General features: G+C 44.3%; 1 protein-coding gene and 1 pseudogene across 4 annotated transcripts in view; one reads left to right on the top strand and one right to left on the bottom strand.

Annotated features, from left to right (window-relative positions):
* Window positions 1–25,393, bottom strand: part of Cep43 (centrosomal protein 43) — a 28,923-nt gene extending 3,530 nt beyond the window's left edge. Inside the window, exons 1-13 of one of the 4 annotated variants that reach the window (XM_038339724.2) lie at window positions 25,235–25,393; window positions 24,879–24,932; window positions 21,520–21,574; window positions 21,004–21,092; window positions 20,472–20,609; window positions 19,704–19,784; window positions 17,186–17,245; window positions 9,889–10,115; window positions 9,095–9,210; window positions 7,536–7,604; window positions 2,422–2,461; window positions 1,236–1,332; window positions 543–651 (exon numbers count right to left, since the gene is read on the bottom strand). In XM_038339724.2, the coding sequence (XP_038195652.1) occupies window positions 586–651; window positions 1,236–1,332; window positions 2,422–2,461; window positions 7,536–7,604; window positions 9,095–9,210; window positions 9,889–10,115; window positions 17,186–17,245; window positions 19,704–19,784; window positions 20,472–20,609; window positions 21,004–21,092; window positions 21,520–21,574; window positions 24,879–24,932; window positions 25,235–25,336 (1,194 nt within the window). In that variant the 5' untranslated portion in view covers window positions 25,337–25,393 and the 3' untranslated portion in view covers window positions 543–585. The remainder of the gene's footprint in view (window positions 1–542; window positions 652–1,235; window positions 1,333–2,421; window positions 2,462–7,535; window positions 7,605–9,094; window positions 9,211–9,888; window positions 10,116–17,185; window positions 17,246–19,703; window positions 19,785–20,471; window positions 20,610–21,003; window positions 21,093–21,519; window positions 21,575–24,878; window positions 24,933–25,234) is intronic. The other 3 variants (XM_038339723.2, XM_038339725.2, XM_038339726.2) reach the window with 3 other exon arrangements.
* LOC119820975 lies at window positions 2,622–3,030 on the top strand (annotated as a pseudogene).
* Window positions 25,394–26,974: the final 1,581 nt, after the last annotated feature.

The following is a 26,974-nucleotide window of genomic DNA, read 5'->3' as shown; positions in this document are numbered from 1 at the left end:
ACTGCCGGGGATCACACCCATGGTCTCATGTTTGCTTTAACCGCTCACTGCTGAGGTAACCCCTTTATATCTTTTGAAATCTGTGAAATTACCAAGAGACTGAGTTAGCAGCTGACCTTCACCATGAATTCCATCACAAATCTGAACAAACAATCCTCAGTGGTCTTCAGCAAGAGCTCAGTGTTTGGATCTTATGGATGACAAGCAGTGGAGAGGTAAGAGGGGCAAACATCTCGTGTACACCGGATGGTATTAGAGATGGCTTCTCACCTAACTGTCACTAAGTATTGATACTGCCACCTTAAAAGAAACCAAGATGAAGCTGAGCATGGTGGCACACAGCTTTAATCCCAGCACTTGGGAACTGGAGGCAGGAGGATCTCTGTGAGTTTGAGGCCACAGAGTTGAGGCTACAGAGTTAAGTTCCTTGACCACCAGAGACCCTATGTCAACAAACCAAAAACCAAAAAAAAAAAAAAAAAAAAAAAAACAACAACAAAAACCCACCCACAAAGGAAACTGAGATGAAAGCTCATGCTTACCTAAGACACCTAGCATCTGAAAGGTGGAGGCAGGAGACTTGCTTCAAGTTTGAGGCCTTCCTGAGCTACATACTGAGTTCAAGGCCAGCCTAGGACTTAAACCAGGATCCTATCTCAAGAAATCCAAACCAGAAAACAAAGACACATAACATATTAAAAATGAAACAACCCAAATTTTGCTTACTCATTTTAAAATACAACCTCTCTTGAGGGGTCCCTCCTCATGTGACACCCTCATCTAGAAGGTAGCACACCCAGCTGTGCTGTGAACAGCAGAGATGCCGCAGCTCATCTCTTCTCTACGGCGTGAAAAGCTCCAGTGTGAACTTAGATGGAATCCTGGCTTTAAACCTCAAACCATCCGCAGTTCTGTCTCATCCTGGCCTCGACTAGCCGAAGGTGCTCAAATGTCCCATAGATACAAGCTCACTTTTAACTCCAAGTGAGACAGTTTTGGCTCTAGTCCTGATCCCTTGTGGCCACCCTTACCCCAGGCCTGTCAGAGTACAAATACTAAACAAAGGACAGCTGTGAGCCTCACATACCCTTGAAGGTTTTCTTCAGACTTAAAATAGGCAACTGTCACAAACTGTTTGCAATTTTCAACCATTTTTTTTACTATCATATAAATTTACTAAGCCCCTTAGCAAATTGACAAATAAGCAGCAACCCAAGGATACGCTAGCACCTTACTTTATCACTGCTGTTAACGTCGTCTATGCCCACGGAAAGGTCTTCTTCAATTTCTTCACCAATACTTAATTCGCTTTTTTCTGAGCGATGGCTAGCACTAATTATAAGAGGGGAAAGATGAAAAAGAATTCTGACTACCACTGCTCAAATTTTCAAAGATTTTAATCCTACAAGTAACATATAACAACGACATTAAACATTGATTTCGCTGTCATCTAAGAAAACTCACAAGGCCGGGATCTCTCAAATGTCACTCATCACACAATATTCTTACCTCCAAACATAATATATTATTGTAATACATAGACAGAAATTTCTAATCAGAAAACTGTTAAAATTCTAAAGCATGTAATTTAAATTTTCTAATCATATCTACAGCAAATATTACTTTCATATCGCTAGGCAATTCATACACGTTACCGCTAACAAAATGTTCATGTCACAGTGACAAAGACAGTTTTTTTTTTTTTTTTTAAAGTCAAACACAGACAATGCCCACCACAAAGACAAAGGACACAAGAAAAATCAGGATAAGCTACTGACTTGGTTTCAAATAACAGGTCAACCGGACACCACTTCTTTGTCTTACTTTTTACGACTCTCCACTACAGCATACATGTTCGTCTGTATTCTCATGTAACAAGTCATCACTCCAAAACATAATTTTAGATTAGCTACTGGTGTGGGACAATTCTGTATTTCGTCAATTACATTTTAAATAAACGTTGATTGGCCAGGCAGGAAGTATAGGCCGGACAACCAGACAGGAAGTAGAGGCAGGTCAATGAGAACAGGAGAATTCTGGGAAGGAGGAAGCCCATTCCTCCCCAGTCCCGTCCAGACACCGAAGAAGCAAGATGTGACCTGCCCCACTGAAAAAGGTACTGAGCCATGTGGCTAACATAGATAAAAAATAATGGGTTAATATAAGTTACAAGAGTTAAGAAGCTTGAGCTATTGGGCCAATCAGTTTATAACTCATGGAGACCTCTGTGTGATTTTCTTTGGGGCTAAACAGCTGTGGGACCTGGGGGAGGACAGAAACCCCGACAAGAAGGCCCTCATGTAATAAGCTGTCTTTCTGTTCTTTCAATCAAGTACAAAGTAAACCCTAATGTAATTTTGCCATACTCGTATTCAGAAAGTATTTAGAAGATTCACATATTCATCTCAAGGTTTTTCTTACCTATGAAAATCATCAACATAGTCTTCATCTTCTCCAGTTCCTGGTAATTAGTTTAAGAAAAGAAATACGTTACTACACACTTACAGAAAAATACTTATTTTTTTAATTGTTTCCTGCCAAAACATTACTGAATGATACTGATTCATGAAAACATTAAGTACCAAAATAGTATTTAAAAAATTTAGATTTATTTGCTCTTTCTCTCGGACCAGGCGGCCTCAGCGGTGAGCAACGCAGCAATGGCCAAGATTAAGGCTCGGGACCTGCGCGGCAAGAAGAAGGAGGAGCTGCTAAAACAACTGGACGACTTGAAGGTGGAACTGTCCCAGCTTCGCGTCGCCAAGGTGACAGGTGGCGCCGCGTCCAAGCTCTCCAAGATACGAGTTGTCCGCAAATCCATCGCCCGTGTTCTCACCGTCATTAACCAGACTCAGAAGGAAAACCTCAGGAAATTCTACAAGGGCAAGAAGTACAAGCCTCTGGACCTGAGACCCAAGAAAACTAGAGCCATGCGCCACCGGCTCACCAAGCACGAGGAGAAGCTGAAGACAAAGAAGCAGCAGCGGAAGGAGAGGCTGTACGCTGCGCAAGTATGCGGTCAAGGCCTAATGGAAGGGCAATAAAGTGCAAGACTGGCAAAAAAAAAAAAAAAATTTAGATTTATTTATTTTTATATTCAGGAATATTTTGCTTGCATGTATTTGTATGTGTACCATGTGTCTGCCTGGTCCCAGGAAGAAGAGCTACAGATGGTACTGAGCCATCATGTGGGCACTATGACACGAACGTGGTTCCTCTGCAAGAGCAGCACACACTCTTGGCCACCAAGCCAATCTCTTCAGCAGAAAAAAATATATTGCAGTCATCTCTTTAGTAATACTTTTACCACATTAAATGAAGGGAAATAATAAATGCTGTTCAAGGATTCTACCACATGCTGGAAAGTGAAAACCTTATTTGTATCCTAGGTTCAGGCAGGTGGCTTACTCTAGGAGGCTGCCCTGTGTGCTGATGGGTGTGCGGCCCCATGGCAGAACACTTGCTCAGCATACCCATGGACCTGGGCTCTATCCTCATCACCACAAAAATAGAAAAAGGGACACACAACAGCACGGCACCATCAATTTCTCTTGTTACCTTGTTTCCAACTGCTATGACTTTCAACGCAACAGTCTGCTCACAAATTTAAAAACCATCAGAAGGTGTGAAGAGGCAATAGAGCATGTGGGCCCATCACCCGGAAGGGGCCCTTGGTGCCCTCTCAAGGGCATGTCCAAGCACAAACAAGCCCGAACCACTAATTCTGAATTTACAGTGTGATACACAACAGGCTCCAAATGCAAAGGGGCCACACGAGGAGGAGTTGTTACTAGCGCACAAGTGCCTCAAGCTTCCTCACACACAGAGGGCTCTGAGGGGGGCAAATTTAAGACCTAACCTACATCTCTCAGTGACAACTAACTGCAAATTAGCTGTTATTCCATCCCATGACTCTTAGAGCAGTTGAGGAAGAGCACTGGAGGAACAGGGGACCACCCACAGCGGGAAAGACTGGCTGTGGGAAGGTGCACAGGGACAAAGGGGAGATGGCCTGGGACAGGAAAACTCTGGCTGGAGAGCGAACTGCGCAAAGCTGCTGCCTATCACTGTCCTGGGTTCTCCAAAACATTGGCTGGACTTGAGGGGATTCAAGATGCAGTGGGCAGAGAACTCTCTTATAGCATTTGATTACACAGTCGTCAAACTTTGGAGTGACGCTTAGCTCTTCCACAGACAGCAGTCAACAGTGAGCGCGAGGCATTAGGTTTCAGAACAACAACAACAAAAAAAAGTACCACAGTGGACGGAAACTCTGTGAAGGCAGTAGAGGCTCAAGTTCCAGGAGAATGTTTGTAGAGAAAGCCTGACAAAATGAAGGTGTTTGAGATAGCAGCAGAGGACAACCACCGTGGAGCAGGAGGCTGGCAGGGCATAACAGAGTGGTCTGATATCTTTCTTCACAGACATGGGCTTCTGGGAGAAAAGCCGTGAGTAGGAGAGGCAAGGATGGAAGGAAAAGTAAGAGAGCGTGTGTGTGTGTGTGTGTGTGTGTGTGTGTGTATGGCAAAGCTGGAGATGATGGGGGGGGGGCAGGGGGCTCCCATGGCAGGTGAGAGAAATGCACACACAAGTGAGGAGCAGAGACTTTCTCCTGGAGCCCTTGAAGAGAAGTAACAGGCAGGGACAAGTTCCAGGTCCATCTCTACGTCTAGCCACCAAGGTTAAGGGCTGCAACAGCTTAAGAGAAAGCAGGCAGTCTGCTCGAGTAGGAAGAGAGAAGGAAGAAAACAAACCACAGTCTTGGCTGGTTTGCAAGAGTCACTATACAAACAATGGCTGTGTCCCCAAGAAAAAAGCCCAATACAGACAAAAGAAGAAACTAAGTCAAGAAAGCAGGACAACTGGGGCTGCAGCTGGAAACTGCAATGAGGAGTTATCAGACTCAAGAACTCACTGACTAGTGTGTTCTACAGGAGGGACTCTGCTTTCCTGGTTACTACATGGACGTTATGAGCTGAAAAGGGAACAGTTAACACAACAAATATTAAACCAGAGGCTGGCAAAACTTGCTCCAGGCAATGATTCTTCTTCTTCTTTTTTTTTTTTTGTAACTCCTTCCTCCGGCAAGCTATCTGTTTTATTTACATGATATCTGCTCCAGCCCAAGACTTTTTACCCCAGGCACCTGGCCCAGCACTGGCTTTCTTCACACTCACTCTTGCTTCTGACCAGTATTAGCCAACGAGCTAAGAAAGAATGGTTTTTAAATTTTAAATAAGATTGAAAAAAAAATAACAACAACAAATACCACAAAACATGTTCTGGAGATTACATGAACTTTCTACTTTGTTATAGTTTCCTACTCTTTTTTAAAAATAATTTTTATGATTATTTAACTTTATGTGTATTGGTGTAAAGGTGTCATATCCCCTGGAACAGGAGGTACAGACAGTTGTGAGCTGCACTGTGGTTGCTGGGAACTGAACCTGGGTTCTCTGGAAGAGCAGTCAGTGTTCTTACCCGCTAAGCCATCTCTCCAGCCCAGTTTACCACTCTTGCTTTAAGCAGGCAAAGCGCCTGTTTATAACACTCCACCTGTAAACTTTTGCTTCTACCTTTACTACAACCATGTATATTTATGTAATGTACAGCATGTCTTAACATGTACAGTGTAAAATCATTAGCACTGTCAAGCTTATTAAAACACCAGGTCATGCGGTCAAGCATTTTTGCTTTAACTAAATTTTGTGGCATAACACTTAAGATCTACTGCCTTAGAGAATTTCAAGTGTGCAATACAACTAATTGTGGTCATCATGCTGGGTTTTAAACTCTAGAAGGGCTATCAGCCTAACACAGTCTCACTATGTAGGCTGGCTGGCCTTGAAACTCAAGAGATCTACCTGCCTCTGCTTTCCTAATGCTAAGATCAAAGGTCATGCCACATGACCAGCTCATCTGCCTACTTTTAATTCTACCATTCTAACTAAAACAGATTGTGTTCTAAATTGATTTTCCATTGGAACAGTGTTTGCAGAGTAGCCAAGGGTGACACAGTGGCTGGCTGACGGCCTGAGTGACACATGCAGACTCCAACAGCTAGAACAGGGTGGGAGGGGCACATCACTGACATCATCCTGACTGCATGAGCCCGTATTCCTCAGAGCACCTGCAATCCTGTCATGCACGCTGACAACAAGAACAAGGCTCAGATGACTGCCGTAGCCCACTAAACAAGACTAGTCCCTTCTAGCGAGTCTGGTGAAGTGCTGCGCCCGCCTTATACACCACCCCAAGTTCAACTCGAGGTACGCCAAAATGCCAGCAGCCAGCAGCGGGGGACGTCAGTCAGGACTGCCTTCACCAGCGCAGAGTTCTCTGCAGCTCTACCTTCCAGCAGAGGCGGGACCGCACTCTCCTCAGAGAACAGGAGCAATGAAAAGGAAGCCCAAAGGCTCAGCAGGAGCCACCACGAAGTGAAACACATGTCAGAATGAAGGGGACAGAGCCTGAGGCATCGTGGTCAGGGAGGGAGCAACAATCCTGAGGTGCAAGGGTACAGAACTCCCTGCAGGCGTGATCGCAGCAGAAGCAGGGAAGGAAGGAGCATGGACCCACCTAGCTAGCCACCAGCCAGCAGCCTGGAGGCACAGAGGAAGGGCCAGACTACTAGCAACTCAGCAGTTACCAGGACTCCAGGGAGGATCTTCATGTAAACCTATCCAGTCTTCACCTGGGTCCTGTGCTATATCCAGGGTGTTTGGTTAGAAACTTTAGGAGGACAGTCCTGAACGTTCACAAAGTGCACAGAGGACACGGCTCTCTCCCCCCAGCCTGCCTGAGCAGCACTGCTCTTAGAACAGAGCATATCACATCCACACAGAAGACAGAGATGGCCGGGAGCCCAGCTGTACCGTGAGAGAGGAAGGTTCTCAGGGCCCCCGTTACACTGTGTGCAGTGAGTTCAGAACCCAGCTCTGCTCCAAATAACACAACAGCCACAGGTCCTCTCACAGGTCTGAGCCTTGCACCAGACTGACTCCCTGTGCTCTGGGTGCTTCACTCCCAGCACCCAGAGATCAGCTCTGTCGCTGCCACCAACTTCACCCACTCTCTCTCTCTCTTTTTTTTTTTTTTTTTTTTTGGTTTTGCGAGACAGGGTGTCCCTGTAGTTTCTAGAGCCTGTCCTGGAACTAGCTCTTGTAGACCAGGCTGGTCTCGAACTCAGAGATCCGCCTGCCTCTGCCTCCCGAGTGCTGGGATTAAAGGCGTGCGCCACCACCGCCCGGCTTCACCCACTCTCTCTTAAACCATCTTTGTTATACAGCTCTGACTTGATTACCAGGTCTAGCCACAGCCTCTTCTGGAGGTCTTTCATAAAAATCCAGGCTAGGGCATGCTCCTACTACAGTCTGAACACTACAAGGCAAAGGATAGTCCTACGGCCATTTCCCAGCACAGGGCTGAACTCTGGATGCTGGGAGTGAAGCTGAATGACAGCAGGAAGGCTCGCCGTGTAGACATTAGTCTGGAAGATGATCTCAACAATCGCACTAAAACTGAAACCTAGTTACCTAGTCCAAGTGATCCAATTTTCTCACTGACCAATTTCAGATCCTTCAGGACCGTGCTTCCTCTTTTACCTGCAGGCAGGAAAAAGGACTTGCATGAATGGAACTCAGAACAACATTCTCTAAGCCACGTCAAGCTTCCTTTCAGATGAGACGTCTACATCCCTAGGAGTACAGAAAACCCTAGAATTATAATCAATAGAGGACAGAATCATGTGCTATCATTCCAGGAGTATTTTTTTTTTTTTTTGTAAAAAGCAAAGGATTCCTGTGTTATGGAGAGAAACCAGATTATATCATTCCTTATTAGAACATAACCACCAAAATAAAAACATACACAAGCCCATGGCTGTGAACTCCCGGTGGATCTACTTCAGGAAGTTCTGCTGATGTTCTGAACACGTACTGCTGGCTAAACACCAGCTGGCTATGATAGGGTGATGGCCACATATGCTCCTTAAATCCTCGGAAATGTTGTCCTGGGGTGGGGATGGGCTCAGCTGGGACGGGACAGGACAGCACAGTTTAGGTAGCTGGCTGCCCTCCGCCTGGCTTGCAATCTCTCTTCTTCGTGCATATAGAGTCTAACACAAGCCCCGATGATGGAGTGATTATGATGATCGCTCTATCACAGAACTTCTTTAAACACTAAGTTATTCTATGGGTCCATGAGACATGACCTACAAGTTACAAATGTCCTCTGTCTCAGAATGGTGCAGCACCTAATACCCATCCTAGGCTGACAATGTTCTAATCAAAACTCTCCTTGAGATGCCTTACCTACGAGCCATCCCAGTCCAGCAGCATGCTGGGGACATGTTACCTTCCCTAGTAACCAGTGTGTTGATAAAACAGAGGTACAGGCATACTGCAGCCAGAGAAAAATCAAACCAAATTTTTATGTATATCACTTCAGTATAAAATCTTAAAATTAGATATGTATACTATTCATAGTCCAAACCAGTTAAAAGGTCAGTTTCCTAAAAACATTTTTTTATAGTATAGCAAAGGAGAACACAAAATGGTGGAGAACACTGACTACATTAAGAAATAAAAAGAATATCAAAATATTGTACATCTTATTAAAATTAGGGTTTTCTAAAATCAATCCATAGTAATCCTATCACATGTTATGGCCAGATTTTTTTGTCACCCTGACACAAGCTCATCATCTAGGAAGACTAAACAGTCAACTGAGGGGTTGCCTCTGTCAGACTAGCCTGTAGGGTAAGGCTGTGGGACATTTTCTTGATTAATGGTTGATGTAGCAGGGCCCAGTTCCCTGTGAGCGGTGCCACACCTGGGCAGGTGGGACTAGGTTATATCAGAAAGCAAGCTGAGTAAGCCCTGGGGAGTAAGTCAGTAAGCAGTGTTCCTCCACGGCCTGTCTCAGTTCCTGCCGAGCCCCCTTTGTGAAGAAGTATGAGTGTAAACTGAAATAATCCCTTTCTTTCTCAACTGACTTTTGGTCATGGGATTTTATCACAGCAATGCACACCACGCTTATCTGGAAACAACGAAACAAACACAACAACAACAAACCTGGAGTATCAAATACTCACTCTCAGCAGCATCTGTTAACGAAGGGGCGCCTGCCAGGGAGCTCAGACCGCTCCTTAAGGGGGGTATGTCAGAAAGTGAAGCCAGACTCCCCACTTGCTTCCTAGGTTCACTTCTCCTAGCAGGAAGCAATCGACAGTTAGATGACGACCTCAGACCTGTCACTAGTCTTTTAGTCTGTAAACATAAACAATGTAAAGAGTTTTATATGCATGTAGTGGCTGGAGATGGAGATTTTACAGATCAGCCATAAAGCATACCTATGGGGCAATGCAAAATACAGACATCTGTGGTCCAACCTCTTTAGCGCACACACTGCTCAGAAGCTGCAGAGTCCTCTGACTTTGAGGGGCTTTTCATCAACTTCATGCATTCCAATCAGCTCGCTCCTGGCTTCCCAGGCACTGCCATCAGGGCCTACACTGGCCACCTCTCCATTCTGCTGACAACTCCTCCCTGGAGTCCACCACAAGGCATCCCTCCAGGAATGCTCTGTTACCTTATTCTAACCTGGGTGTTTCCTTACACTAACATGCACGCACACTAGCAAGCACACATGCACAAACTGGAACCCTGAAGCAGCTCGTATCACATGGTGGGCACCTGATATAGGCTCATCTGGTGAAAATGGTTCATACCTGGTGCCTTCAATAATCCTGGCATTATAACATACTAAGTTTTACTGACACAAAATCAGATTTCTGGATTCAATAATTATATAGTTATCAGATCATTAGTTTCAAAACATAGAGATTTTTTTTTAAATCATAAGTCAGATGATCCGAATTTTACTCACCAACCGTACGTTTTTTCTGGCTTGGGAATGGGATCATCAAAGAAAGAATCCCCTTCTGCATCGTCTGCATCTGGACAAAGAGCACTTTTGTCTTTGGCGTCTAAAGCGCTGTTACTCAAGAAGGACGCAATCCTTGTCTCATGGGCCAGCGAGTGCAGGCTGCTCTTGCTCTGTGGCTCTGACAAGGAGACACTGGTCTCACTCTGACTGGTCTCACTGCTGGTCTTCTAAGAAAGAGGGAGGGACAGGTCTCCGTGGTGATAAACTTCTAAGATATGATAAACAATAGCCACCGCAGCGGTGTGTGTGCATGTGGTCTATGTGTGGGTGTGTATCTTGAGTGTGTGCACGCCTGTGTCTGGCCGTTAGCAGCAGGAACGGCAGTGTAGTCCTATGCTTTCCCACTTTATCCCCGGGCTTCTTGACATGGGCAACTTTCAAATGGCAAATGTTAAAGCAGACGTTCACACTGTTTCTTCTAACTGAAAACGCTTTACTGTGCCTATCCGGGTGCTCAGCAATGCTTGCATTTATAAACAGCGTTTTCTTTCCATCCTATGTCACTGCTGCATAAAATATCTTAACACATTTCAACTTCAAACCAGGAGAGAGCATTAAAGTTATGACTACGTCATAAAAGTCACCTAAACTGCACTATTCGTCAGGAGAGAGCAGTTTTCTACCCAGCACCAATGAGAGCCTCAAGGGGAAATGTGCAGCCTTCGAATGCTCACGTTTCCAACAAGCAGATGCTAACTATAACAGTGACCTTAATTCAGGCTTGCTGGGCTACTTACTTACTAACCTGTACCTCCTGTAATATCCACAAGCAGGCACATAAATCCTTTATGTATCTTAAACCAAGGCTGAAAATTCCTACTGAGGAAGCACTTCTATTCCGGTCCCACTGACACAGCGCAAGGCTAGCAGGAACTATCTCAGTGACTGGTTTACTTTGACCACCACAGCACAGTTTTAGTCTATACCTGGTCTGTTTTTTTTCCTTCCTTTTTTGGAGACAGAGTTTCTCTGTGTAGCTCTGGCTGTCCTGAACTCACTCTGTAGACCAGGCTGGCCTGGAACTCACAGAGATCCACCTGCCTCTGCCTCCCTGAGTGCTGGGATTAAAGGTGTGTGCCACTATTGCCTGGTTTTATCTATTTCAATAACAAAAATAATGCCAGTGTAACAGCAGTGGCTAACAATTGTGGAGAATATGCAAATGCTTCAAGTGTTGTGCCTCAATCTTTAGACCATGCATATAAGATGTGCTATCTGTACAGATTCTAAAAAGGAACACAATGGCAATTTATGTAACTTGTTAAGACCCCAGGGCAGTTAAATAGTAAAATGAGTATCAGATTAGCTCTCCCTTTTTGAGACAAGGACTCATACAACACAGGTGGCTTTGAAGTTGCTGTACAGCTGAGGATGACCCTGAGCCAATTTCCTTGCCTCTTGCCTCTTGGCTGGGATTACAGGAGTTTGCCACCACATTCAGCCGAGGTTAGTTCTTAATACTCGGGTTATACCATTAGTTCGGAAACTGCATTTGGTGTGGATTGAAAGAACAATTTCCGAAGGGCTGACCTTATATACTACAGAGTGTAATATCATAAAGACCCCTGTGCTGCTCCAGAAAAAAGCAGTCACCTAAAATAAGGAATCTGGAAAGTGCCTGTCCTGGGTCATTAACTGTGTGATCTTAGGGAATGCTTTCAGACATGAATTTCGTCAGAATTAAATTAGGTCAGTATGTATACCGTAAGTTACAAACAGGCTGGGAGAGCCGATTAGCAGCAAGGTAAGAAGCTGGGCTATGCAGATGTGGAGTAGACTAACACAAAAGCACCACACAGCGGTTGTTCTATCTTCCCACACGCACACAGCATAGCATGTCTGAGGATTCCCATGGATGTTTGTAGACTTAAGGCTTTGGTCAGTTGCCAGAGGCAAGACATGATGCAGCTATATAGTTTGTGGGCTATTAGCAACAATAAAGCTAACTGCTGTGGGAACTGTTTGAACAGTACAGGAAACTTCCAGGGAGGTACTTTAAGAACTTCCTCACTACTTTTTTCAAGCTGTCCTGGTGTTACGAAATACAGAAGTGTAGTATGTTTACATATACTTACATTAGATTCAGGTCAGTTTCCATTTCTGATTAAACATGTTCTAATAACTGATTTTTCAGAGGCATTACAAATAAACACCCTCAAGTCTTATGATATTTAAACACATTCACTGAGGTTGAGGTGGTGACTCCTGCCTTCACAACTTGCTGAGAAAATTTAACAGGGCCAAGGCAGAGTGAGACAAACACAAAGCAACATCTCAGGCAGGTCAGTGACCACAGGCTGTCCTCCTGGAGCTCACATCACCAGCTCAAGTACACACAGACTACAGGACCCTGAAGAGCTTGGGGACTAGTGCTTGTCCATTATTGCTGGCTGGCTGGCTTCAGTGGCATTTTTACTAGTAATGCAAGGTCCAGTTCTATACGTTTCATGGAGAACATTATGGTATGACATAATGTATTTTTAAAATAATAGAATATTTACTTTATTCTAAACATATAGTTTATCTATGAAGTGAAAAACAGCCGGCTCTGCAATGGTGCTCAAAATCAGCTCCTACACCACCCAGGAGGGCGTCGACAGACACAGAGCAGACTGCCAGAGGGATACGGAAAGACCATCTCCCAGGCTTGCCTAACACCAACAGAAGCCAAGAGAGATGCCTTTCCTTCTGCCCTGCCTGAAGACTGGGGAACAGGTGCCATGTTTCAAGCTCCCAGCATATACTCTGGTACAGAAGCTGAGGAAAGTCACAGATGTCTATAATACAACACTTAGCCTTCGTCATTTTATAAAAATGGAAAGACTTACTGAACAGCACTGCATCAGCCATTCCCTTTGATGGAGCTGTATGGTAAATTATGATAAAAAGATTTTTCAAAATTTAGTATAGATTAATTTTTCCAGTAAAACACATCATCAAAAATTCAATCATTTAAAAAATTAATTTAAAAAATAGAAAATGAAATTCATAAAAAGGTTTCACAATGGAAAATACTGTCTAGTAGCCAAAAATAGAATTATTGCTACAATGTCTTTTTTTTCATATATTTATTAAGTATATTAGGTATACAGTGTTCTGTCTGCATGCATACTTGCAGGCCAGAAGAGGGCACCAGATCTCATAACAGATGGTTGTGAGCTACCATATGGTTGCTGGGAATTGAACTCAGGACCTTTGGAAGAGCAGGCAGTGCTCTTAACCACTGAGCCATCTCTCCAGCCCTTACTACAATGTCTTTAGGAACTTAAAAAAGGGCTTAGGTGTGGCTCAAAGGTAAGAGGACTTGGCCAGCACAAAGGCCTCAATTCTTAGTACTGAGGGGAAAAGGGTAATATAATTTGTTTCCAAAATGAAAGCTTAATGTGCACTGTTCCTAAGGAGACAAACTATTCCAGCTTTGCCAACACCTCGAATATTTACCTGCAATATTCCTTTTCCACACCTGGCCTCTCTCACCCTCTGCCACTTCTTCCACTCTGCCAAAGGCAGCTTTGGATTCATGACTGACTTAGGAAGTTTACTTTTAGGACTTCTAATATTTACTAACAAAGTATTGAAAAAAATTTATTACTATTAAAATGGGCACTGTTCTTATAAGGTTTAATTTGTTCCCCTAAAGACTGTAGAACTCTAGAAGCTCACAACAAAATCTTTAAATCTTTAAACACCTCAGTGTTATAGAATATTATTTTAAGATGTGTTACATTGGTCTATGCTGTGGAACATTTAATGATGCACAGATGTGCTGCAGTCTTTTCTGCTGCATTTGTCTAACTCTGTGAAGCAGAGTTACTCTGCTTGTCTAAAACACCTGATGGTCTAATAAAGAGTTGAACAGCCAATACCAAGGGAGGAGAAAGAATAGGCTAGGTGGGGTTGGGAGGCAGAGAGAATAAATAGAAGAAGGTGCAAGAGAGATCAAGGAATGCGAAAGAAGGGGCCGGCCAGCGGTCACAGAGTAAGAAAAGGAAAAGGCCCAGAAGCAAAAGGCAGATGGGATAATTTAAGAAAAGTTGGTAAGAAATAAGCCAAGCTAAGGCCAGGCCTTTATAACAAACAATAAGACTTCATGTGTGACTTCTTTGGAAGGTGGGTGGCGGGTCCCCCCAAAAGTCAAAAGAGTAAAATAGTCAACAGCACTCAAGTGTTCCTGGAGAAACATTCTTCCCACCAAGAGCTATTTAAGTCTTACATTCAGCAGAACCATGGGCTTCTGGAGCTACAAGACAGAAAGGCTGGCCCCTGCACAGGTGTCTCAACCTTGTTCCCTCAGCCCTCTCGTCCCTAGCAGCTCACAGACTCATAGGAGGACCAGTGTGAAAAGGTTAAGTCCAGTGCCAGTTTCCAACTCTCTATCTACCATTCACCCAGCATCATGCTGGGGAATGACTGAGGAGAAAGAGCCACACTCAGTATAGAAAATCCTGAGGGGGTAGCCAGACACAAACAAACCTAGCCTGAAAGACATATACAATGTGATTGTGACCAATGTTCAAAGTCAACACAAAGTTGAATTTATTTAAGAATTCTGAAAAGTAACAAACTACTTATGAAATGTATCATTAAGACTTGAAAGTGCCTCATCTGCATTATCCTGGAACCTAGTGAGGACAGCTTCTCATACAACATTAGTGCCCAGACACAAAGCACTGCACTCTAGAACTGGAGGTGCTTCAGCAGGAAAGGGACTGCACAGCAAACCTGAGGCCTTAAAGTTCTACCCCACCCCCAGCGTGGTCAGAAAGTAAACAAAACCATCTTGGTTTGCTTTCCCAGTCAAACTGTAAAGACCCAACAAGCAGAGCTTCTGCAAAGTCTGTTATAATTACTTCCTGCTGAGTCTCTGAGACAGGGTCTCACTCTGTAGTCCAGGCTGACGTAGAACTCACCACATCAGCCTAGACTGGCTTTGAACTATCAATTCTCCTACCTTTACTTTCAAGTGCTAAGAAACAGGCACACACCACTACACCTAGCTGTTCTGGTTTTTACATTTATTATATTAATAATCATTTTTATTAATTCTTTTGAGAATTTCATATAATGTATTTTGAACATATTCAACCCCCTCTCCTCCCTTCCCATTTAACTGAGTTTCCTCCTCCTGCAACAGCCTGCATTGAGTCCAGTTTATGTTGTCCAACTAGTCTTAGGAGTAGAGTTTCCTAATATTAATTTCTCAGACAACTGACAACTGTTTGTCAAACAAAATGGTAATACAAAGATATAATCACAGGCGCTGCTTTGAAACTGTGAGTAGATGGCTATAAGGCTTGCTCCTTTTTGGCCAGTGAGTGTCTCAGCAAGCAAGCACCTGCCCCTAGCCTGCTCCCAAGCTCTATCCTCAGGACCCACATGATGGAAGAAGGGCTCACTCAAGTTGTTCTCTGACTTCATATGTACTGTGGTACATGTTCAACTATACAAATACACATAATATAGTTAAATGCAAAAAAATCTAATTCACTAAAGAATTCCTCATTTAATTTTTACTCTCTCTGCATTCTGAATCTATCCATTCTATTGTTTAAAACAAAAACAAAACCTTTTTACTGAAGTTATTACTTGAAAACCTTACATGCATCAGTTATACTTACACATGCATGTACACAAGCACACATATATTTAAATATCTGCTGTTTATTTCTTCAGACAGGATTCAGTACTGTAGCCCTGGCCACAGACTTGAAGCAATCATCTGCTTCTGTCTCCAGAGTGCTGAGATTACAGAAGTACATGGTCACACTGCGATTACATATGGATAATTCAGAAGTGTACTCCCAGTATTAACAAGGGCTTTGGGCTCTGAATGAACAGCTGCCCACAGCCTGCCTCAGAGTTCCAGAGCTCAATGGGAAACAGTACCCTGGTCTTTCTTGCTTTAGCTCAAGACCCCTGAATCACACACACAGCATGCACACTTTGCGCCTATTAAAGCACGGATGAGGTTCCTGCAGTTGCATATGATTTGGGAAATGGCACTCACCTGCCACTGGCATTCTGGTGGGCATAACCCCAACCACTACATGCAACTAGGTATCCTGATTATGCTATTAAGAATGTTCTGGAAATTAAAAACTTACTACATGCAGCGGGCAAAGCAAAAAGGCAGAGGAAGGGAGTGAAGGGATTAGCTATCTAAGGCTGGAAAAGGCAATGCTGAGATCCACACTGATTACAAAAGCAGTTCAAAAATAAGGTCAGAGAAGAAAAGGGATTTCCAAGTGACTGAAGAGACATTCTGGACTCAAGAAGCACAATAACGAAACAAGCCCACCAGACTCTCAATTCCCCTCAAGTTAGAAAGCACTTGAAGGCTAAAGTCTGGCCCCACCACAGCTATGTCACACGACACAGAGGGAAACCACGCCTCTCAGTATGCACTGGTTTTATACACTAATTTACTCAAAATGTTTTAAGTTAAAGACCTAAGAACTAGTAAGGTTATAAAAACTCAGTACTGTAAAACATGCATCGAACTTAAATATTCAAAGAAACCAATTCAATGCATCTTAAAAACACAAACCAAAATTAATATCCTTAGACAGTCTCAAGGTATCCCGCCTCTCCAGTTAGACTGTGAGTTCAGAGTCACTTTCACTATGCAAACGTTCCAAAAGTACTTACTGGACAATGGAACATCTTTTCATTGAACAATGCATGAAGAACAATGAATAGAAAGAGTTTTGCCTTTGGAATTATTACAACTAAAAAGCTAGTTAACAGAAAAAATCTTATAGAAAAGGGCTTTCTTTTAGAAGTTTTTAGCTTAGAACAATGTCTGTGCATCAGACTCCTCACAGGATGGATGAACCTCAGAACGAAAATTAAATCACTGTGCCTCATTCCAATACACGCTTTTTACCTAGCTGAAACTGAGATTGTTTTGGTTTTATGCAGTGTGCTTTCCCACACTCTTTTGCACCTTGTTTCTTGTGTTCATTACCGAGGACTGAACCCGGCCTCCACCACTCGACTCTATTCCCCGCCTAATTCACTGATGGTTTAGACATGGTCACACTGAACTGCCCGGGCTGGCCTTCAAGTGCAGTCCTCTTTCACCCTCTCAAGGAGCTCAGACAGGCCTGTGCCACTAGGTCTGGTCTCACATCTGTTAACACGACAGTAATGTTTAAAAAGAAAGCTTAGAACCCAGGCTGGCAGGAGGCCCGTCTACGCACAGGCTGCTTTTCTCTTCTGCTCTCATGCATGTTACCTTGTCACCAGACTTCTGCCCGCTTGTCTTCTTCTTACCTTGTCCTTTATACCTTGGTATCTGAGCATGAGAATAAAATGACATTTTACCATAAAATATAAATCTTTAAAAATAAACTAACTCATTAGCAAACTAATAAAGATTCCTACTAGACAGTATCTGTAAACGGACAAGCTAACACATTCCTCTCCAAAGCCGGCTGCTTTTGAAGGCATGTTTCCAACAGGTCAGCTTCCTTCCGAGTGTGCAGCCTGGCTCCTTCCACACTGCACTCAATTCCCTTGCAAACTGGCCTGGAGTGAATCCCAAGCAGCTTGCCAAGGGCTTGTCTAGCTTGACTTGACCTTCCTCAGGAGCACACAAAGCTGGTTCCTAAATGCTGAGTCTAATCCTTAGCTACAACTTCCCAGTGTCCCTCACGCTTACTTTCACCCTGCTGGCTCACAAAGTGGATGAGGACTCAACAAGGAGAGCTGGGAGAACTTAGGTAGACAGTGGGGCTGACTTAACGTGACAGAGCAAGGATGTAAACAGATCCCAGGCCCCACCAGCTAGCAAGGATCTCAGGGACGTCACAAGGGGCTACTCCAACCCTAGCTCATGACGCGGGGACTACACTGAAATGAAAGGTGGCAGACTTGTACTACCCCAGCCCAGGAGACACAGGCCACCCACAGTAGCCTATGAAACTGTTCTTCTCTAAGAATTTACAGCAACATTTCTTAAGACGGAAACAGTGTCATCATCACAATGCTAGAACAGAGCATGCAGTAACAGATTTTATTATGGTTTCTCTTGAGGATATACCTTATACGGAATGTCAATACCACTCCTAAAAATAATCTATGAGGAAGTGAAATTTTCCAAGCAGCTCAATGCTTCAAGTATTAATGGTTTGCTTTCTTTTTTAATAATTTAATTTTATTGTATGTGCATTGGTGTGAGGGTGTCAGATCCCAGGGAACTGGAGTTATAGACAGCTGTGAGCTGCCATGTGGGTGCTGAGAATTGAACCTGGGTCCTCTGAAGAGCAGCCAGTGCTCTTAACCACTGAGTCATCCCTCCAGACCCTATGTGTTTTTTCTAACGTCAGACATTTTCATGTAATACATTTTTCCACAGGCTTTTTCCTCATCATCTGACGAAATCTGTCAAATGTACTCATGACCTGCTCTGTCATCAGGGCTACAGCCTTCCATTAGCACCAAGAGAAGAAAAGCATTTTAAATGCTCCTTATCTGAAAAGGCCTGGCCATCTCAGGGAGCCACACTAGCAGAATAACTGCTCGCTAGAAATATCAAATTTCTTTGGCTTTCAAAGCTTAAAAAGGAACAAATTATCAAATAACAAGTCATAAATAGTAGTGTCCTCGGCCTAGACACTTAGCAACAAAGTACTTAGCAGTATAATCACATGCTCCAAAGGTCACCTGATATAAGATACAAGTTTTATCTATAAAATTCATGCTCCACCCTGAAGCCACATGAAGTCTTGTATTTGGATGGACTCCACGCCGTCTTTCTGTCCCGACGGAAGAGTCAGAGTGCAATGCTCAACTCTGATGAACTGCAGCACTAGCCTACCCACCCTCCAAAAATCCTGATTACGTTGAAATCCCAGTCCCTAAGGTAATGATTGTATTAAGTGGGGCCCTTGGAGAGTAATTAACTCAAGAGAAGGAGCACCTGTGCATGGGCTTAAAGCCTTTCCTGCGCTCCCTTCCCCTCCCTCCCACTACAGAGGCACCAGGAACTGGGCCCACACTGAACACCACAGCTGCCCCTGTCCCTCACTCTGTGAGAACTCAGTGCCTGCTGTTCATAAGCAGTCAGGAGTGTTTATGACAGCAGCTTGAATAGACTAAGATAGGCCCCAACCCATTATTTCACAGGACCAGCTAGAACCCATCAGGATGTCCTCTAACCAGCCATGGGACACCATCACTTTCTCATTCAATCTTCTACTACTACTAAACATATTCAAATGTTCAACTCAATGTTTTTCTTCTTCATGTAGCGTTCCTGAAATCAGGTCTTATGTTTAATACCATGTGTGCATGATACGCGCGCGCACACACACACACACACACACACAACCAGAGTACACTTTCCTATAAATCTTGCCAAAAATAGTTCTTTAATATTTAAGTACCACCATGATTCCAAATCTGGTCATCTAAAAGCCTGCAAGACTCAACTACAGCCTTTTATATTCTGGACCTCATGCTCTCCAGATCAGAGTTTATGCAAAGTAGGGAAAGTCTTCTTACTAATGCAATATAAAAATATTCCAAATATCAATGTTCTCTAATATACAAAGTGCAAAATATTACCAATGACACAAAAGAAGTAACTTTAAAAAAAACCTACTTAATCAAAAGAGGGAATTACCTTTAAGAAACTTTAAATGATTTGTTATAAAAAAAAAAAAATTTATAGGTAACAGGTAAGAAGAATGAGCAGAGCCCTAGGTGTCTGCCACAGCGCCCACCCGCTTCTCTGTCCAGCGTAGACTCACCTTACTTGGGGTGGAGTTGGCACTTGTTTTTCCTTCAGGTGACTTTGAAGGAGGATGTCCATCGGACAGATCCAACGCACCCTAAAAAAAATCAGTTTGAACTGAAAATAAAACATGATTATGCCAATGACACCGCATTATTATTTGAGCATTTAAGAACACTATGTTGACATTTCTTTACAAATACCTTGACGGACTTTCTTCCCTCAGCCACCCGATCTGCAGGGTGGGTGCCCAGTCCCTCTTTTTATCACGACGCCTGGAGGCCCATCCCCTTCTTTCTCAACTAACCATGGCTGGGATCCTCAAAGGCCCATTTTTCCTTCCTTGTTTGGATTAGCATGCCTGTTTCATTTTATGTCAACCAAAAACAATCCAATTACCCATGAAACCCCACCCAGGGACAGTGACATGAGTAATCTGACCAATGAGTCAACAACAGATGAACAACTCTCAGGGCAGTGCTCTCCATGTCCCACTGCCTCATTTTACAAACAAGGCCAGGAGAGGCGATGGAACACGGCCAAGGCCAACAGTGGTCAGGGAGGAGTGATGGTTTGTTTCTAGTCTGGCCAAAACAGGCACACAACTGTATCTGCATATTATAATGTTCATTAAACTCTGTATGTGCCATCTCAGCCCAGCACGTTTGTTTTAAAGAGCAGCTTCTTTTCATGCAATGTCAATTTATCATGCATGGACTAATCTCCATGACTTTAAGTAGCCAGTTACTATGCTAGACAGGGAAAGGGCAGTGCAGTTGCTTACTTCCCCGCTGGTAGGTCCTTTCTCCTTCTGTTGGCAGCGTCTAATCACTTCTAATAATAAGGGTCCACCCACGGTACCTTCCGCTTCAATGATTCCTAAATCTCGGGCTAAGTTCTCCCGACCTTCAAGACCTTGAAGCTAGAAAAGAAGTAAGATTCAGGTGCAGAAAATACAGCGGAAGCAGTCAGGTGGGAAAGGGAGCACTTTAGGAACTTAAAGACATCTCTAAATTCAAAGAGGCTGTGTAGCGAATAGAGTTTGGCCATTTGTACAGAGCACCCGTGTGTAAGGCCGCTCCTGACGGCTGCTGGGGGCATCTTAGTAGAACCAGCCCTAAAGGAGCACTCCTTTCTTAGCAGCTTCAGTTACACAAACAACTCAGAAGGCTTCTAGAAAAACAATAAAACAATCTAACAAACACAAAAAAATAACCTAAATGTAAGCAACCGTGAAGTGTGAGACCCACTGACTTTCAACTTAGTATTCCCTCCGCAGAGATTTCACAGGACAGATGTAAAATCACTTTTCTTACTGTGCTAGTTTCAGGATGGAAAACAGCCAAGGTGAAGTCAAGATTAAAAAACTGAAGAAATTCTGCCACAAGACTGGCCACTAAACGACCTGTGGAGACCAAGAGAAAGACTTGTGAACAAAGCCTGAAGGACTCTCAGTTGTCACTGTGGCCTGAAGCATTCCATGGGAAGGTTGAAGTTTCTAAGTTCTCTACAGTCACGCATTTCTTCTCTGAATAATTCACTGAAGTACAAAAATCCTGATCTTCCCAGTTTTGTTTTGTTTTTTTCTCCCGTTTAGGATCATCAATCTGCAACTTTAGGGCAATGCAGTATTTGAAAAGTAGATTTCAGTGTTTCACTCTCTATATACTAAGTCAGACAAGGTGGTATATTCCTACGTAAAGTCAGCCTCGGGCAGGAAGCTCACTGAGGGTTAGAGGCCGGCATGGGTCACAGAGGGAGACTATTTTTCTTCCAAATGTCGGCAGAATTTTAAAACTCAGAGGCAGGTAAACACAACAATAACATCTTACCGTCTTTTGTATTTAAAAACTTTTTCAAGCTCTCATTGACCAAAGGAGTTTTGTTCTGTTAAAAAAAAATGAAAGAAATATTTTAAGTGTTCTATGTTTACCCTACAATAACTTTTAAGCATCCAATGAAGCTCTCTTTTCCCCATAGCGAAAGTTTCCTATTAGCTAGTAAGCAAACGAGAAGTGGAAAGTCCACCCTTGAGAGTGGAGAGGAGGCCAGGCTGAGTGCCAACAGCTGTGCTTAGTTATTTTGGCAACAAGAATCTATACATTGCCATTCACAGAAATCATGGTTTAAGAGATCCATTCCACAACTGTACTTATGGTAATATTTGCTTTATGCTATTTAATAACTTTTCAAGTCAATAAAACCAAACCGTACATGCAGACAGTTATTTCCAAGCTTTTAAACCATTTTTCATATTGCTGGAGATTAGATTCAAGAACTTGCACAAGACAGGCAAGCACTCTACCCTTGACTATATACCGCCAGCCTCCAACATAACTGCTTTTGAAATCGTTTGTCTACAAATATTTCTGTGGTATAACTTTAACTCTATATTTCAATATGATAAATTAAAAATGTATCATCTTATATATCTACCACTTGCAACATATACATTTGTAAATTCAAATTAATCAGTAGTAAATGAGATGACTTTGTGTGGTCATAGGCCAACTTAGTTTTTTTTTTTTTTAATTACAGATCTGAACAAATGTAGTAAAAACATTTCTTACAAATTAAGCGAGCCTGTGGTGACTGTTCAGAGCAAGGCTAATGTAGGCATGATGGGCTTCCTTAAGGAGCCTCACATCTTGCTGATGGGAAAAAAAAGGGCACCGATACTTTGAAAAACAGTTTAGAGGGTTGTTTTTAAGGTTAACATTCTCCTCAGCATGTGGCTAGTCACTCTATTCTCGGGTATTTTCTCAAGATAACCCCAGGCCCCAGAAAAGACCTGGACATGACCGTTCATAGCAGCCGCATCTACAAGCAAAAAAAAAAAAACAACCCAAAGATGGTGTCAAAGGGTAGAAGGCTACACAAATTATGAGTATCCACTCAGTGACTAACGGAATGACCTTCAATTCCTGAATCAGTATTAAATGGAGTAATAACATACAGTACTGCATTATGCTGAATAAAAGATCCCAGACAAAAAAGTACATAAGTCGTTCTACATGGTCCCATTAGTGTGGCTTTGAACATGGTTATGAGGTTGAGGAAGGCAAATAAAATTTAAAGGATTGTAGCTCTATTCTCTTTCTTGGCTATGCACTTCACATCCTGTAAATGTTTATCATATCTGACATTTTAAAGTGTGAGTTTACAGGAACAATTATACCCCATTAAAATGAAAGCCACATTAAAATAAAAACTACAGAAGTCCACGGTTTAGAGAATTCATGATACTTACTGAACTCAACTGGTCAAAGAAAATGGAAAAACAAGATCAGATATGTTCTACAACAATGAAGACGACTGGAGAGCAATGATGAAGGGCACAGAGCGAAGAGCAGGAAGGACCACTCTGGAAAAGCTGTACTGTAACTCAGCCCAAGGAAGGCAGGCGGCAGAGCATCCCATCCCTCAGACACTGCCAGGAGCCTGGAGAACAGGGATGTCGGTCTCCTAGGCAATCTGGCATACAGGTCTGCATCTCAGGAGGGGAGGAGAAAGTTACTAGCGGAGTCAAGGTCACCATGGGTGCTGCGCAGCCGAGGACTGAGAGACAGGACGTCAACACTGAAATGGGCTGCGCAGAGATCTTGCTAAAGAATCCGAGGAGTGGGCAAAAGAAAAATAGAATAAAAAAAAGGATCCCAAATTCAAAAGAGTTCAAAAAAAGGAAGAGGAATTAATGTCAGATGCTGCAATGATCAGGTAACAGGAGAGAACTAAAGTTTACGCGGCAGGAGGAGTCTTTTTGACTATAGCAAGAGTGATTTCTCAGGTATAATGGTAGTATATTTACATTTTAATGGTGTTTAAAAAACATGAGATATATTCTTTCAAAACTTGGTGGTCAAAGAAATAGGGAAAAAAACGAGTAAAAGAAAACTATTTAAAGAGCAATGTGACATTCTTATGCTCAAAAGAGCCAGGAGAAAAGATGGCAAAGACATAGTGACTGACTAAGGAGATGAGAATACATGAAGACGAAACCAGACCAATTGAATTTAGAAAGACAGAATCTTTTCTCCTAAAACATGACAGCTGGGGTCAGACACACAGACACAGGTGACCTCCCCTGGACTGACAGACTGAGGACAGCAGCTGGGGTCAGACACACAGACACAGGTGGCCTCCCCTGGACTGACAGACTGAGGACAGCAGCTGGGGTCAGACACACGGACACAGGTGGCCTCCCCTGAACTACAGATGAAGACAGCAGCTGGGGTCAGACACACGGACACAGGTGGCCTCCCCTGGACTGACAGACTGAGGACAGCAGCTGGGGTCAGACACACGGACACAGGTGGCCTCCCCTGGACTGACAGACTGAGGACAGCAGCTGGGGTCAGACACACGGACACAGGTGGCCTCCCCTGAACTACAGATGAAGACAGCAGCTGGGGTCAGACACACGGACACAGGTGGCCTCCCCTGGACTGACAGACTGAGGACAGCAGCTGGGGTCAGACACACGGACACAGGTGCGAAGGGACAGGTGAGGAAGCTGAAGTGAAGGTGACCAGATGGGAGCACTAAGGGCCTCCCTCAAGTTAGTACCTCCTACTCCAGCTTCAGGGGGTCACAGAGTTAGGTGAGTTTTCTTTGACAACGCGTAAGCAGAAACAGTAGAAGGAGATTGTTTGCTGGTTCAAATTATCACTACTGTGTAACTAGAAAGCAAAGAAATATGGGCTTGTGAGGGGTGGACGATGGGATCGAGCCAACAGTAAAGATGATGCAGAGACAAGCAAGAGGCTGAGGAAGTTAAAGACTAAAGATTCAGGACGGTTGCTGGAACTTGCGGTAAACAGAAAAGTCAAGCTCCCGTTTAAACACACAGGTTTTACTGCTTTTTTTTTTTTTTTTTTTTTGAGGATAAGTTCGGAGATGCTTTTAAGTAATTGAATGGTCAGATTTTTAACTGATAGCTCATTGAAACGGTTTCAAGCAGCGCCTATGACTGAGATCTAGCTATAGCCTGTCAGAATTACCGCGGCACTTTAAGGCCCCTCTAACATGCAAAATGATAAAGAACCTGATCAGAGGTAAAGAAGTAAAATCCTTAGCCGTTCTATCCCCAGTCGGTCATTAAAATATATTTCAAAACAGCTTTGAATCAATTAGCAATTAGGCGTTAGGAAGTACGGTCCTATCAAGGTCTGGTCTGGGGTAAACCTCTTACCTCTACTTTTTCTTGTTCTTCCAGTGCTAAAAACACAGCCGCTCTGAGTTCAGCCTTGAAGAGAGAAACACACACAACACACGCGTACACAGAATTATTCACGTCAGTTTCCCCACCGTCTAAATGACAGGGCCAGGCGCGAGGGCGCCGGCCGCCGGACCGGCGCGGGGAGGTCACGGGCGGCTCGGCGCTCCACGCCCCCGGCCCACGGTCTCGGGCCCAGGCCCCACGGCCTGCGCGCCCCGCGCCAGCCGCCCCGCGCCAGCAGCCTCCCGCGCCCGAGCAAGCCGCGCGGCCCGGCCGGCTTGCCTGCCCCGCCCCCGCCAGACTGAAGCCCGGCCTCCCTCCCGCCGCACCTTGATGCGGTTCAGGACGCCGCTGTTCTCCAGCGTCTGCACCAGCAGGTCCCGCAGCTCCGTGTCCTCCTCCGCCACCACCGCGGCCGTCGTCGCCGCCATCTTGGTTCTCCAAGACAACCACCCAAGCCGCGCTAACGGCCAACGGCGGCCGCGCGCGCCCTTGCAGGCGAGCGAGCGCGCAGTCGCGACCCCGCCCCTTACCGGGAGGAGACCTAAGGGGGTGGGGCCTCCGGGCATCGTGATGTAGGAGGCGGGGTCTCTGGGTGTCACGACGCGAGGGGCGGGGCCTATTGAAGGCGGGGCACCCGAGCATAGGGGTCGTTTGTGGGCGGGACCACGGGCCGGACTTAGCGACGTTCTCGGCGGCTTCTTAAAAGAACTGTTTTAGGAGCGTCATTAAATTGCACTTAATTTCCCGGTTCCGGCGAGAGGAAGAGTCCACCGAGACTGAACCTACCGGCCAAAACCTCCAACTTAGAGGGCGATGGAGAGGCAAGAGCTCTGGGTGGGAGGAGCGAGACAAGCCTCGGGGCGAGGCTAAGACTCCTGGTGGGCGTGGCAAGATGCGGGGCGGGGCCTGCCGAGGACGCGGAACCTCCCGAGTGGTGTTTGTGCCCAAGAATGAGCCGCTCCTGTGTGTATCCTGCTTTTGTCTCTGTGTACGTGTATACACAGAGTCCGTTTTTCTGGGCGGCAGAGAGGGCTGCCTCTGGTACTTTTTGCTCTTGTGAGTTGTTTTGAAACAGCAATTGGCCAGGAATGGAAACTCCATGCTGCGGTGTATGTGGAAGCTTTGAACTTCACAGAGATTCCCGTACCGGTTGGTAATAATTTGGATTCATTCCCAGCCGTCCAAGTGGCCTGGACATTATGAGTGCAGATTCACATAAGTATAAAGTTAAACGTCATCTATGTAGCTTTTCAGTTTATGAGAGTTGTTTTGTTTTGTTTTCCTGCATCTTCCGAGAAAGGAGTCATTGAGAGGTTAGTTTTTAAAATTGGCCTTAAGGAGAACAGTTAGAAGTTAGAAGGGTCACAGCTAACACAAAGGACATGGTAAGAGAGCTCTGGCAGACTTTGCCTCTCTTTCCCATTCTCTCTGCCTTGTTTAAGAACAGGAGATTACATTCCTAAAGCTAGCCACCAAGGTCTCTTCCCTTATTTGGCCACCAAGGTGCCCCTATCAAAGTATTGAAGTCCAGCAATCAAAAGCCCCCTTTTAACAATGCCAATTAAAATTAAACACCTCATCCTAACACTGAGTTTCCCCTTTTATCTTTTAAACTACCATTTTCCTATGGACCATGTCTCTTTCTCCTCTGTCTCCTTTGTTCCTCAGGGAAAATACCCTGCTCCCTTTCCCTTGTTCCCTTCCCCCCCTTTCCTGTCATCTATCCCCTGTCTTTGTCCCTTATCTCTGTCCTCTGTCCCTCTGGGGTAAAAAAATCTCCTTTGTGTTGAGGCTTAGTCTTGAGGTCCTGAGCTGATACGGATCCTTTTACAAAGAGTACTTCCATGCCGGCAGTCGGATTACAATCTGGACACATGAAAAAATGGGGCTAATAGATCTGGACAAACCAAGAAGGGGGAGAGTGCTCCAGGCACGGGAAAATAGCAGTCTGTGCTCAGCTTGGCCCATGTGCAGTGAAAGCGGCATTGGTGTGGCTGGCAGAGGAAGGACTCGGAGGAGCTGGAGCGACTCAGATAATAACATGTTTGTCTGGAGAAGAAAGGGTT

The sequence above is a fragment of the Arvicola amphibius genome, chromosome 8 (genome assembly GCF_903992535.2).
Source record: "Arvicola amphibius chromosome 8, mArvAmp1.2, whole genome shotgun sequence".
In the NCBI taxonomy this organism is placed as follows: domain Eukaryota; kingdom Metazoa; phylum Chordata; class Mammalia; order Rodentia; family Cricetidae; genus Arvicola; species Arvicola amphibius.
The sequence above is the reverse complement of the archived record's forward strand: the minus strand, read 5'-3'. Positions and strand labels throughout refer to the sequence as shown.